Consider the following 14,583-nt stretch of genomic DNA (forward strand, 5'->3'; position numbering starts at 1 on the left):
GATCATGGCCAGCTAACAAAAAGCCAACACAGTTACCAAATAATACGTTTGAAAAGAACAGTGTGGAGACCAATCCTAGTGTGATTTTTTTTTTTTTTTTTTTCAGCCAATAAAAATATTTGAACTGTACTGGCATATACTAACAAAGTTTTAGGTGTGATTCTTTGTGCAGCTGCAACGGTTATGGCGATGGACTTGTGTCGCACTAAGCTTTGCCAGGTGAACACCTGTGTGCAGGTGGTGCGTGCTCGTATGTACCTTTTTGTTTCCCTGTAGAAATCGGTCAACTGGGAGAGAGTGAGAGAGATGAGCACCGCTCTAATTAAGAGTTAATTGCAAATGGAAAAGTACAGTAAATCAGGAGAGAGGAGTAACAAAAAGAAGAAGACATAATTTGGAATGACGAGTGCGAACGGGGGAGAGAGGATGATCAGCGAGTGGGAGAGACTGACTGGGACCAAGTATGATGTTAGGTAAGAGATATCCAGAGAGTGAGGGGGGCACGGTAATAAGGGATGAAAGGGGACTTGGCAGTGGAGGGAGGCAGATGGAGATAATATGTGACAGTGAGACAGAGAGATAATGGCAGACAGATTTAATGAGGTCTTCCCAGATGTAATTCTGAGCTGTAATTATTCGGTTCTCCTGTCTGCCTGGGTTTATACATGTGTGTGTGCAGCTCCTAACATCCCTCCTGAACTACTGAGAAGCAGACTGTCCTCTGGCACAAGAAGCCTTCATCATCACATGACCAAAACCAGGAGCCAGGACTCCTCTCAGGCGGGGGAATTCATTGTTAGACTAAAAAAAAAAAACAACGAACAAGGGCTGAAACTCTTCATCTACCCTTCACAGTGGAAATCTTCTTCTTCTCCACATTACACGGGCGTGTAAACGAAGGGTCACAGTGGTCAAAGACATGAGCCTTTTCTTTTTATACAAATAGTCACAACCGGTGGGGGTGAATCAAAAAGCCTTTCTTAATGACTTGGCTTTGCATGACCCAATACAGCTAGAAGGATTTTTGGACCAATATTGTAGCATGTCATCTTCTATCTCTGTGAATTTGGTTCAATAATCAATTCTCAATACCATTTTCCTGAACAGAACTACAAACCTGTCTTACTTTGGACAACAGTATTCGCTGAACGGTCACAAGACGATCCCCAGCCACACTAGCTGTAGGCTCTCCATTGACACAGTGGTGCTTTGAGCTGAACGCCAACACTGGCATGCTAACGAGTTCACAATGACAGTGCTAACATGCTTATGTATAGCAGGGATCATGTTTACTGTTTTCACCAACATAGTTAAGGGTGGCACTGGCAATGGAAGTAGTGTTGCTGTTTGTCCGTGGCCGTTCACCAAGTCACGCACATTTTCCACTGTGATCTGTAGCTTTGCCTTCTATTTTTATCCTTTAACCTGTTTTTGCTGCTGAATCACTTTGACATTCTGGATAAATTCGTCGAAACTCATTTTGTGGACCCTTCTATCTGCATAAAGACCATGAACACCTGCTGGTATTGTGTACATTTTAGACTTCTGAAATAAAATATTAAATGTTTATTCAAAATAAAGACAATTAATATTTGGATATCAGTAACATTGTTAAACCACAATGTCACTGGAGCACAACACCGGTATAGGTACCAGATGTGCTAAGATTAGCCTAGCTATAATGCTAACGCTGGTACTGTTTTCATAGATTTTCTGATGCTTGTCTTGAGATCTTGGTAGTTTAACCAAAAATGATGTTGAATCGGATTCTGGTTTGCCTCTCACCTGCTGTCACTCACTGCGTTCACATCGGCAAGCTTTATACGATCTTAAACCCATCAAAACCGTATTGAATTCAGGTGTACAGGATAAGAAACGTGTAAGGATAGGATTTCTGAAGCCGATTGCAGCCCCTGGTTTGAGTCGTTGTTTATCTGACTTGTGCCGCCTTGTGAACGAGATTAAGTCGTGTTCGCGTCCTGCGCATGTGCGAGAATTTTCGCTGGGGATTTCACCCGGAAGTGGAAGGAAGCGCCGACGCCGTCATAAATAGTAATGTTGTTGCCGGAACAGTCAAACGATACCATGGCTGCGAAGAAATAAACAACTCATTTCTGGACGGATGAGGAGACTGTATGCTGCCAGAAAGTTTGTTATTGTTTTTAACTAGCCGTGTACCGGAAGTAGTTCTAACACCGTCTTGTAGAAAGGGCTAGGGAGTCAGCCAGGCCACTGACCATTATCGGACTTATTCAACGGCATGTGACCAGGGATTTTAGAAGAGAACATATTTCTTGGAAAAACCAATACAATCTTACCATGTGACCGCACTGACTGCCTCTGCACCCCCTGTAAAGCCCCCAGATGTTTACAAAGAGAACATATGAGGAATATATTTCAGACTCATATATTAGACAACAACTTTATCATTATGAATAAAATAAATACATACATATGATTTGTTTCTATCTGTAATCTGGTGGATTTCCTCGGGCTGGTGGTGCAGTCATAGCGGGAGAGAGAGGAGCCCGGGGCCACAGAACATGTCGGGCTCCACGTCCAGGGCTGTGTGGACACTGGACAGTGGGCACTTGGCCGTGGGCACCGACCCCGCCAGCGCTCCAGCAAGGCGCAATGATGTTGATCTTGCTTGTCAGCCGTTGTTCAGTTCTTCCCTTTTGAACTGATATTTTTGGCTTCCTATGGTTGGGGATTTTAATTAACGTTGATGAATACCCTGTTCAATCCACTTTGCAGGGAATTCTGAGGCGATCATTCTGTAAGCAGCTTCAGTGTTCCTCTATTTTATTACTTGTTGAGGCATTTTGCTCAAAGGCACACATTAGAGGTCGGAGGATCACCATACAATAGGATTCATCCTCAAAAAACTGGCAACGTGTGTGCCATAATTCATGGCAATCCATCCACTAATGACACTAATATACATACTATGGGTATTTTGAGAAAAGAGAGGGGGGGGGGGGGGGGGGGGGGGCAATATGGAGGTGTGTGTGAGAGTGTGTGTGTGTGTTTGGATGCTACTGCTTGACCTCAAGGTGTGATGGCAAGTGAGTGGAGCCAAATGACAGAGTGTGTGTGTTGTGTGTTGTGTGTTGTGTGTTGTGTGTGTTGTGTGAGAAGTGCAGTACCTCTGACCCCTTTGGTTATTTATAGCTTCTTTTTTCTGATTATCGCCCCCTTCTTTCATACTCTCTCCTATACCCATTATCACCCATCACATTTTGATCCTCTCTATCTCCTTCGCACTTGTTCCAACGCTCCCGACACACACACACACACACACTGCATTGTGTACTGTGAGTAACTGTCCGGCGGTGTTGACAGGAGTTGGTCACCATGCACTTTGTCATGACTGAGAGCTCCGTCGACAATGACCACAAAGTGAGTGGCTGGATGCACAGCATGGCGATAAAGAGCCAGCCACACAGTCCGCTCTGTAGGCTTTGTGTTTAGTGTGTTAACATGAGTAGGTGTGAGGATAGAAATGAGTGCGGGGTGGATAATGGGAGACAGAGGCAGGCATGTTGTGTTTGATATAATGGTCGTGTTTTTCTAAAGCACATACAGCAGAGAAGTCTTACATCGATGACAAGGTCCTCTTTTGTTGTCGTTTTTTCAATTTTTTTTATCCAGCAGTTTTTGTTCACGGTAGTCAGAGACCTTGGGCGCTGTTGCTTTTTCTAAACCACTTAGCAGGGACAGTGTTTGGCCTTAGATTAGATAAAAATATATATGCCACTGCTTTAAGCTCTGTCTGTCTTTGTGATGCCAGGAGACACCTTGGCACAAAAGGCACTTGTTCCTTATTTTTTCTTTTTTTAAATTGTAAATGCAGTGCTGTTATAGAATGGCACGCAAATCATGGACTCCTGAGAGGAGCATTTGAATCTGTCTGATATCATTCTGAGTCACATGGGCTGATGGTGCTGACGAGTGCCTGTCATTGCTTAATTGCCTATAAGCTGGCCAATCAGGCCGGCTGGTGTAGCTCGAGGGCTGATGCTAATATCTGCTGAGATGCACACAATCTCCCCCCACACTGCACCCAATGAAGGCAGCTGCATTGCTGAACAAACATTCCTGACTTTAACCTAATGTAAAACACACACACACACACACACACACACACACACACACACACACACACACACACACACACACACACACACACACACATTCAATTTATTTTGCTTAATTGGCTGAAAAAAGGATGTGAAGTATAGTATATTCTCAAAATGTACTTCAGTTTTGTTGTGGATAGCTTGCTGCTTAGGGTGTTTAAAAAAACAAACATCAAAATGTACATAGTATGCAGTATTATGTTGACCCCAATGATTTCTTTGATAGTTAATTTCATATTTGCAACCAAATATAACAATACTTATTTGTAAAACAGCGCCCCCGTTGGTTCACTAACAGTTCAGGTGCAGAGTGGTACTGCAGCACGGAATGATAATAAACTCAGATGAAGTTTGGTAAGAAGTTGATGAAGGAAAGCTGCTGGAATCAGGGAGAGACCACAGTAACTGTAGAACTTGGTGTGGCCATAATCGTGTAATAATATCGTGGTTGAATTGCCCATATGTCTGTCGCTCTGTCCATCTGTGTGACTCTGTGTGAAACTAAACTGTCTTTCAGGTCACTGTGCAGATTGTGCCAAAGCTACGGGAAATCACACACACACACACACACACACACACACATGCACACAATGCTCTTTCTTTGCTGACAGAAGGGCTTGGAGAGTGGGTAATGAGAAAAGGTCCTCATGCATGGAAGCTCACATCAGCAGGCCAGCCAATCCAAAGCAAGCACACTCTCTCTCTCTCTCTCTCACACACACACACACACACACACACACACACACACACACACACACACACACACACACACACACACTCAAACACACAAAACAAGTCCTTTGATACACATCTAACACTTGCTAGAACACTTTCTTCTTTTTCACCTGAAGTCTGTTTCTTCGTGACTGTGACTGTATTTCTGTCCCTGTGTTAATATAGATGGTAAAATGAACTTTCTAGGAAGACAGTAATGATTCTGCATCGCTTCCTCCATCAACCTTCGCCCCCACACTGACTTCAGCTTGAACGTAATCGCATGGAAGAGTTTAATTAAACTCCAGGTTCAGAAGAGCATCTCACTAATTCATGTTGCTTATCTTTTCAGTCCACCGTTGTTCTAAAATTGCACACAGATATTTGTGTCCTGATACTAGAGAGCATGTTGATGTATATGTTGCTCATGTTAGAAAGATAGAGATCGCAGTACATTGGGAGTTCGGGTTTCACGAGCCCCTGGTTTCTATTTCTCTAGGTTCTTATTGATTGGAGATTTGTATAACTGTAACTGTGTAACACGCATCACCGTCCTTCTTAGCATCTGGCAGCTCAACACAGAGACTTTCCGCAGAGACTGAGGCATCCAATTAGGAGTTTGTCCTCGTTTCACCTCTGGTGCAAGGAAAGATGGAAGGATTCCGAATACAAGTGTCCGGTTGGCAGGTCATTAAGACGGAGTGTGAGACGAGAATCAAGTACATCATACAGAGGAGACATGAACATCGATATCAGCCGGTACTTGGCCCTTCGTTCTGCCATCAGCCTATTAGCAAATAAGATGCCGATAGATGTATGTTGTGTTGGATACATTTTGTGCTGGCTAAATGCTGCGTTAGTTATTTGCAGGCGGACTCTGTAAACAGAAACCAGCTACTGGGTTTTGAAACAGTTTTTCATAATGAATTTGTCTTTGTTTGACAGAAAAACATGAATACAAACAGCAAGAACCAAATTAAAAAAAAAACATCAAAAAGGCATCTGCCTCAGCTATTGGCCAATTTATTATTTCCAAATTGGTATTTGGTATCAGCCCAGAATTTAACAACCGGTGCATCTCTACTAAGAATCCTTCCTAGTCCTAGTTGCAGTGTATAGATCCGTGCTTGGGCCCTCTGTGTGAAAGTCACAGATGTAAACATAAGCCTGGTGTATTTATATAGGACTGGCAGGCAGCCTGATTGATCTGAAACATTACACTGGGACTGTGCTGTCCTCCAGACCACACACACACACACACACACACACACACACACACACACACACACACACACACACACACACACACACACACACACACACACACACACTTGGTGGCATGTGTTTGTCAGATGTAAAGACAGAAGCTGCTTATGTGTTTTTAATACAGAGCACCTCTTTACCTTGACGAAAGGTACTGAAGTTGTTATCTATGCTCTCTTCAAAGTTAGACTCCATTGGGTGGGGGTTAAGCAGTCATTTTACCTCTCAGAAAACAGAAGTTGCTGGTCGACTGCTGCTTTATTTGTGTTATTGTGTGACCTTGGTGAATCCGAATTAACCCTTTGAAATACCACAGTCCTACGTACAGATCAAACTAACGGAGCGACGTGGCGGTCACACAACATTTCACAACCACTCAGCTGGACTGGCCAAACTAACACCAGTGTGGTGTGACAGCCCCAGGAAGAGAAGGAGGAAAGCGCTAAGCTAACCCAGCTGGGACCCAGGGTTACTCCATTACCCAGCCTGCTCATAGCTGATGTCCAGTCGCTGGAAAATAAAATGGATGAAATAAGACTCAGGCTTACCCACCAACGGGAAATCAGACACTTTTGTACACGCATAGATACCCGGCTTCATCATAACATCGTAGAGTTAAGCTGTTGCACTTGATGGGAGGACTCCGTAAAGTCTCAGATAGTTGGTGGTTTTAATAAAGCAAATCTCAAATATGTTTTACCTAAATTCCATCATAATGTCTACATCTCTACCAGAAGAAACAATACTGAACCAAGTTCACACAAAAGCTCTGGTTGTTAGACTTCCTCACAAACAGACCCCAGGCAGTGCAGATTGGCATCCACTCCTCCACACTGGTGTTGAACACTGGAGCCCCCCAGGGCCGTGTGCTCAGCCCCCGTCTGTTCACGCTGTACACCCACGACTGCTATCCACGACATGAAGAGAACACTGTTGCGAGGCTTACAGATGACACCGCTGTCATCTGCCGGATCACAAACTACGATGAGACTCCTCGATGAGCGGAAATCGAGTGTTGCTAGGAGAACAACCTACTGCTCAGTGTTGGTAAAACCAAGGAGACTAAGACCCACACTTCCATCTGCATCAGTGGCACTGAGGTGGAGAACGTGAACAGTTTTAAGTTCCTGGGAATCAGCATCATAAACAAACGGACACAGTCCTCACACATCTCCATCTTGTTGAGGAAAAAAGCTCATAAAAGGCTGTGTTTCTTAAGGACACTTAACAAAGGCAGAGTTCCTGTTTAAGTTTTTGTACATTTTTGCAGAGGAGCAATAGAAAGCATCCTAACTGTAAACTTTACAAACTGGCATGGGAAGCGCTCGGGCAAGACAGGAGCTCTCTATGGTGGCTGATTAGAACCGCACAGAAACATCATCGCTGCTCGTCGACCGAGCATCAGTGATATTCATGACAGGCGGTGCTTGCGAAGGGCCCAAAGGAAATAAACAAGACACAGCCCAACTACAGTCTGTTCACCCGGCTGCCATCTGGCAGGAGATGCAGAAGTATCAGCTGCTATAGCACCAGACTCCTTTCCTCGGGCTGCAAGTCCTAAAGTCTTCCTTCCTTCCCCTCCGCCACACATGATATAGCTTTGCTTGTTTTTTGTGTGTGTTTTTCTTACAAAGTGAAATGGGTCCTCAAACGGCAACTCTTTTGTACAATGATGCCAAGCTACCTTGTAAAATTTTACATTATTTTACATGTGTACAAATACAATGCACGTTGAGAGATTACTGTACATATTTACAGATTATATACATGCTGGCAAATCTCTGCACACACAGTTATAAACTCTTTACACATATTTGCAACAGCAACAAAAAATATTTCTGCAGTAATATTCGCATAGATTTCTGATTTGATTCTGCTCTCTGTGGTCTTATCTTGAGCTTCCTCTGAGTTCCTTCCACTCGCACTCCAAACCTCTCATAACAATGTTTTGAGTGATTTTGAATTGATGAGCCCTGGACATCATAGACATTTCTGGATGGTGTGGGTGTTGAAGATGTGTTTCAATATAGAGTCGGGTTCGATCCTCAGTCCCTTCTTGTTCACCCTGATTAATTTGTGTGAGGATGTTGTTTTCTGAATTGCTCAAACTGTCACCCCAACCTGTATCTGTCTCTCTGTATCAGGCAACTCTGGTGTCCTGTCTATTGTTCTTGGCTGCCCATCACTCTGTCAACTCTCTCTCTTTGACTTCCATCCGTGCACTTTTCTTCCACCGGTCTGTCTGCCAGGGTAACTGTCTAACTGTCTTTGAGTCTGTCTGTCAGTGTGGCCTTGTGTGAAAGACAGCATGACATTTAAAACGGCAGGATGGGCTGCTGCTTGCACTGTGTGCCTAAATGTCAGCGAAGCCTACTGGTTACGGCCCCTCCCCCCTTTCCTGCTCTCTCTTTCTTTTGTGTTTTTGTTGCAACCCTCCTTAAACCACCTGTGTTTCTCCCCAACCTCTCACCCCCATTCTTGCAAAACCTTCTCCCTCCTTTATGCACCTAACCGTTGTTATATATCACACCTCGATTTGTACAACCATCGTATTTGAATAACATTTAGTTTACCTTCTTGCGTTGTGTGTGTGTGTGTGTGTGTATCTATAATATGGTTCTTGTATTTGTGCTGAACCATCACGGTACGGGGCTCAAACGCGTCAACGCACGTATGACGGCATCGTCCAATGTTCCAATCAAGTAAAACGCAACCTGCATTGTGTATTTTCAATTTCGCTGCATTTGGCTTTGCACTCAGGGATCCTTACTGGAGGTACAAACTAATGAGTTTAACTAACTTCTGCTCCATACCTAATATAGAAATCTGTCGATCTATGTAACTACCTATTACAGGGAGGAAACGAACCATCAGCACACTAGTACACCAGGCTACACACACACACACACACTTACTAACTTACTATTTCTGCCTGTTTTTCTGAGCTGCTGCTCCTATGTTTGTGCACAAAAGTAATGCCAAATACCTTTTGTGTGTGTGTATAGGATCATCCATGAGGACGGTTTCTCTGGTGACGACGTAAAGCAGTACAAGCCTGTGGTTTACAGCAACACCATCCAATCTCTGGCTGCCATCGTCCGTGCCATGGATACACTGGGCCTGGAGTACGGAGACAAAGAACGCAAGGTCAGCACTCGTCCCCCCATACTAGCACACACACTTTCCAAACGAGTCCATCACACAGCGATATTTATACTTAAAACCAAACGCGTGTCATGTACACTGAAGCGTAGCACAGAAACAAGACATCACAGATAGAAATGTCTTCAAGATTGTTGATAGTCCAAAAACTGTGAACTCAAACAGGCTAAATGTAAAGTACTAGAGCTCCCAGTACTGATTGCGGCAAAAAGCCACTGGAAGAATGCCATAAGAACGGATGTAGTTCAGGAAGAGGGCACTGTGTGCCTTACAGAGTTACTGTCTTTCAACCGAAGCACCAGGAGTCCAGCTCCTGTATCGGACTTGATAAAGTACCTCTGAGCAAGACACCCAGTTCAGGTCCTTGCTTCGACCTCTCAGAAAAATCCTGCCACTGTGTGGGGATTGACAGAATATCTCATTATTTTGATTGGGTCACTTTAATTGCAGTGAATCCGTCACGGACAATACTATCGTTACTGCACATTGACCTTGCGACGTACGGTGGAACGGGATGTTAATGTCACAGCTTGGTGTTTTGGAGAGCTGAAGAATGGTGAGAAATCCTCACAACATTAGCGATTTCTACACACACTGATGTAGTCCATCGTTATTTATGCATCATAAGTTCCAGTGACACAAGTGGGACTAACTTTTCTCAGTTGTTTTAGTGAGCTGATTCTATCCTCGGCTGCTAACGCTACCGCTGCGCAGACGCCACTTCCGTGTTTACCCAGCTGTTTCCGTCACACGAGTTGCACACGAGAGTATGAAAAAGTTTCGCTGAATTTTTATAAATGCTTGTATTATCAGGTCAACACATTTTTATAAATGCTTGTATTATCAGGTCAACACTTGTCAACACTTGTGACCTGTTTAAATAAACTCCTGGTGTACTTACAAACTTTCAGATGCATCGTTTTGTGAGTACAGACCCTATGTGTACTACTGCAGAAGTTTGGTAACATCCCATGCATTATTAGTGGGGTAATTTATGAGATAATCGAGATGTACCATCGCGCCAGTACTTAGCCATTCGGCTGATAGCCCTATCTTGACCAATGCTGACCATCGCTAAAAATGCTTCTGAGGGGGTGTTTGGCTGGATGTCATGGTGGAAATGACCTAGGGTGCATTTTACTCCGAACCATCGCTTTAAGTTGTTTATCATGTTGTTATTCTTGGGGGGGGGGTTAAACTGTCTACACCACCACTGATTCAGGGCCTAATGGGAAAGGCTGCCAACTAACCCCGTCATGCTCGTACATTGAAGGATCAATCTAAGTTAGCGCTGCTTCTAAATCCTCTAAATCCTTAACCATTCAAGTTCAATGTATTATACGCTAATTGAGGATTATGACTGTAATCCACAGAAGAGCATCAGTCCTGTCTCAACAAAGTGCAATGGGAGGAGGTTAATTAAGGATCATGAAGACGCACTGTTACATTATACCAGCCTCTCTTGACCCCTGCCTCAATTTTAGGTCCCAAAATCCTCAGGATTCAAGTCATAAGAGTTGTCCAGATTTAAATTAGCTGTACCTTTGTACCCTGTTTGCCATGTGGAGTATGGAGGGAGCTCCAAGTGGATTACAGTGCAAATAGACTTTGAGAAAAAATGTGCAGATTAACCGAGAAGTCTGGGATGGTGCATTCAAATACAATCCACGCTTGACCTGTCTAATTAAATGTATGCAGTACACCAGATACAAGCCCATATGTGGGTTCTTTATTGCACTGCTGTTGGGGCAAGTGTTAGATGCCAGAGCTCCCCGGGAGCACATGATCTCACACGCACGCACACACACACACACACATGTGCCTTAACCACACCGAAAGGCACTGTGTATTTTTAATCACAATGAAGCTATTCATATTGAGACAGTACATCTATTGATTAGGATACGTGTGTTTGTGTGTGTGTGTGTTTGTGTGTGTGTGATCTTGGTATTGCATTTCAAAGGTGAAGAGGTGCCTGAGGCAGTATGCATTATTTTTGGGCGTACGCCTCTTCTTCCTCCTCCTCCATGCATGCACGATGGAGGGAATGAGCAGCGTAAACAGCTGATGGGAGTGGCCCTCACTGTGATGCAGCAGTGGATCTTCCCATATAAAGGACACGTGATTGAATTACTGAGAATGTACAGAATGACATCAGGATGGCAGTTAAGTGAGACATTTTGGGCTATGCAAGGTTATCTTGTTGGCTTCCTTTATTGTTACACCACCACATATGGATTGATGGAGGGACTCTGTGTTATAACTACTATTCGGCGGCACTTGAATGAATCAAAATATGCTTCGAGTACAGGGTGAAGGATGACAGAAGGGTCAGAGGAAAAATGGAAACAACGTTTTAACGAAGGAGTAGTTTATATAAAAGCTTGAAAGGCATAAGAGGGATGGAGGAAGGAAAGGGGATAATTTAAGACAGAAGGGGGTAGAATGTGACAGTGGACAAGGAACAGATAGAGACCAGACTACGCTGTGTTTAAACTACACTCTACATCTGACTTCCTGTCAAAGTAACCAGAGGATAAAGGAGGATATAGCTTAAAAGTGTGTGTGTGTGTGTGTTTCATACAGCAGATAGCAAAAGATCTATATTGATATATAGATATAGATCTTTTGCAATCTGCTGTGAAACGATTCCGTAAATGTAAAACCATTACTTCAGTTACTCTTTTAACACCTTAATGCGATTATGGCTTGCTTTCTCTCTTCATGTCTCTCCATCACCTTTTCTTTCTCTCTTACAATACCAATATTGTGTTAGTCACAAGTATTCAACTCCACCTGTCCTTTAATTTTTTTCCCTACTTAGCTTGTTCTCACTTTGTCTTCTGATTAAAAAAACAAAACAAAAATAAAACCTACATCTGCTATCCCAGCCTTAGCTAGTTGCTGTGGCAACCCAGTGTTTTGCCTTGCTCTCAACACATTCCGCAAGCGCATGTCCAAGGGCGACGTGACACACACACACACACACACACACACTGATAGCGGGCTTGAAATAGACTGCGTGTTGTTAGTGCTATATGAATCTTCAATTAGTTTTCACTCCGGTTTAAGAAAAAGGCTTCTGCCACGGTGAATAAACCCAAATGTTAAACCGCCCGTGGTCCGAATCCACACTGAATTCAGTATTTGGTTTTGCTTTTTAATTTGAGTGACTCCTATTAATTACTCAGCCCTGAGCAACAATTCTCCAATAACTGGGCTGCAGTAAGCAGGTACAGCAGGTCTGTAAAGCTCTGGGTTTTCACTGGAAGTGGTGTGCGTGAGGATTTATGAAGAGTGATACTATGCCCTCGCACATAGATGGATTAAGGTGAATTAAGACGGACGCACTGATGAAGAGCAGGACGCAGCTGCTGTTCGACTGCAGCGCGCACGAGCACAACAACTAAGATCAGAAAAACACTTTGTGTCTCGACGGAGTGTGGAAACGCGGAGGGGGGGGGGATGAAATGAAGAGAGGGATGCGATGAAGGGATAGACGAGGCATGAGGAGGAGAGGGAGGGAGGGCGGGAGCCGGCAGACAGGTTGCTGTTTGTTGTTGCTAGTTTTCCTCATGGGTTAATCTGTGTTCGTTCTAATACGTGGGTATGAACAACGCCCCTCTGATGACCATGTTCCCTCTGCTCATTAAAGAATATAACAACCTGTACACCTAAGTGTAGTTTAAAGTGGAGGTGAGTCCACAGGTCTCCAAGAACTCAGATTCTTGAACATTGAGCAACTGCTTTTACACCCAAATAACCTTTACTGGTCTTACTTACTTACTGTCACCAAATCCAATGAAAAGATTATACCTGTTAACAATTATCTGTTTATCTGAGGCATGATATCCTCTGTGCCATGAAGCCCTAATGCCCCCTATCCTATCACATCACATCAACGTGTCCACACCAAGTGAACATGGACACTGTAGTTACGTTGGCTGCAAATAAAAAAAAAAATGCACTACAGTTATTATTTTGTTTTTTGTTTTTTTCTTGTGTAGCATTAACAGACTACAACTACATTTCATTGTCCTTCAACCCGGTTTCCAAATAAAAATACACATTTAAGACTGGTTTTTAAAGACGTATTGCTATAGAAGGAATCCATGGTCTTCACATTTTTAATGGGAGTTCTTGGCAAAACCAAATATACAGCAAATATAGGTTAAAAGGCTTTTGCAGATGCTAACAATGAGCAAATGCTTTAATATCTATACTTATTCTTATTTTGGCAACAACTTTATGGTGTAATGCTACATCCCCGATTTCATCAACCAGCTTGTGTTTGCTGATAAGACTCGACTCTATTGTTGTATTTATGCTATTGAACATATAGACAAAAGATTTTTAAACAACAACTTTTTTTGTCATATTATCCAGGAGGCTAATGATGTTGTTTACAGTAAAAGTGAAAATGAATAAATAAATAAATGTGCTAAAAATAATTCCAGAACCGCTCGCTCCTCCTTATTGCCGGCTCTGTTGTGGACTGACCTAATAAACCCATTTTTCCGTACAGTAATACACAGTTTGGGAGAAATTGCTTATGACATAATGGCTGCCTTGTTTCCATTATACCGACGTAAACTTTTAAAAGCTGATATTAGCACACTTTTTAATTGTAAGGAACACAATGAGGTTCATTTTTCATCACAACAGAGCGTTAACAGGCCTGAACACGTGTCCATAGCAACATGCAAGGCTTTGAGCCTCCAAACCTACGACACACACATTTACACACACACACATATACACACACACACAGTTGGTTATTGATCAGGATGATTCGGCTTGTGTTTATGTGCCGTTTATAGATTCCTTTCAACCAGGTTAAGAAGGTCATTGTATGGACGGGACCTCCACTACACACACTCACATTTGTGTGTTTGAAGTTTTTGTATATCTGTGTGTTGAGAAGAGTGTGTGTGTGTGTTTGAAGTGTGTGTCAGTCTGTCACACTCCTGCAGCGCTGAGCTTCCTTTGATTCGTGTTCCCTCCCTCTTTCACCCCCTCCCTTCCCTCCTGCCCTTTGTTATTTTCAGCATCCTACATTTGTCTCTCCCTACCTCGCATCCTCCCTCCTTTTCTCCTCGTCTTTCCTCTTTGCCTGTCTCTCCTCATCACTCCCTTCCCTTCATTTCACCCTTTCCCCCTCCTGTCCTCCGTCTTCGTCTCAATCAGCCTCCTCTCTCCCTGTTCCTATTACCTGTATCTCGTCTCATCACTCCCTTTCTTCACCCTCTCTGGTTTTATCCCGTCACAGGAGCTTTCTCTCCATCCCCCTATAGTGTTACAC

The 14,583-nt window shown here is 43.4% G+C and overlaps 1 protein-coding gene across 2 annotated transcripts in view; it reads left to right on the top strand.

The window, feature by feature from the left end:
- LOC311019179 (guanine nucleotide-binding protein G(o) subunit alpha) overlaps positions 1-14,583 on the top strand; it is a 75,637-nt gene that overhangs the window by 9,669 nt on the left and 51,385 nt on the right. For both annotated transcript variants that reach the window (XM_084018439.1, XM_084018438.1), the window contains exon 3: positions 9,125-9,266. In XM_084018439.1, the coding sequence (XP_083874565.1) occupies positions 9,125-9,266 (142 nt within the window). The remainder of the gene's footprint in view (positions 1-9,124; positions 9,267-14,583) is intronic.

Source organism: Eutrigla gurnardus, assembly GCF_963514095.1.
Source record: "Eutrigla gurnardus genome assembly, chromosome: 9".
Lineage (NCBI taxonomy): Eukaryota > Metazoa > Chordata > Actinopteri > Perciformes > Triglidae > Eutrigla > Eutrigla gurnardus.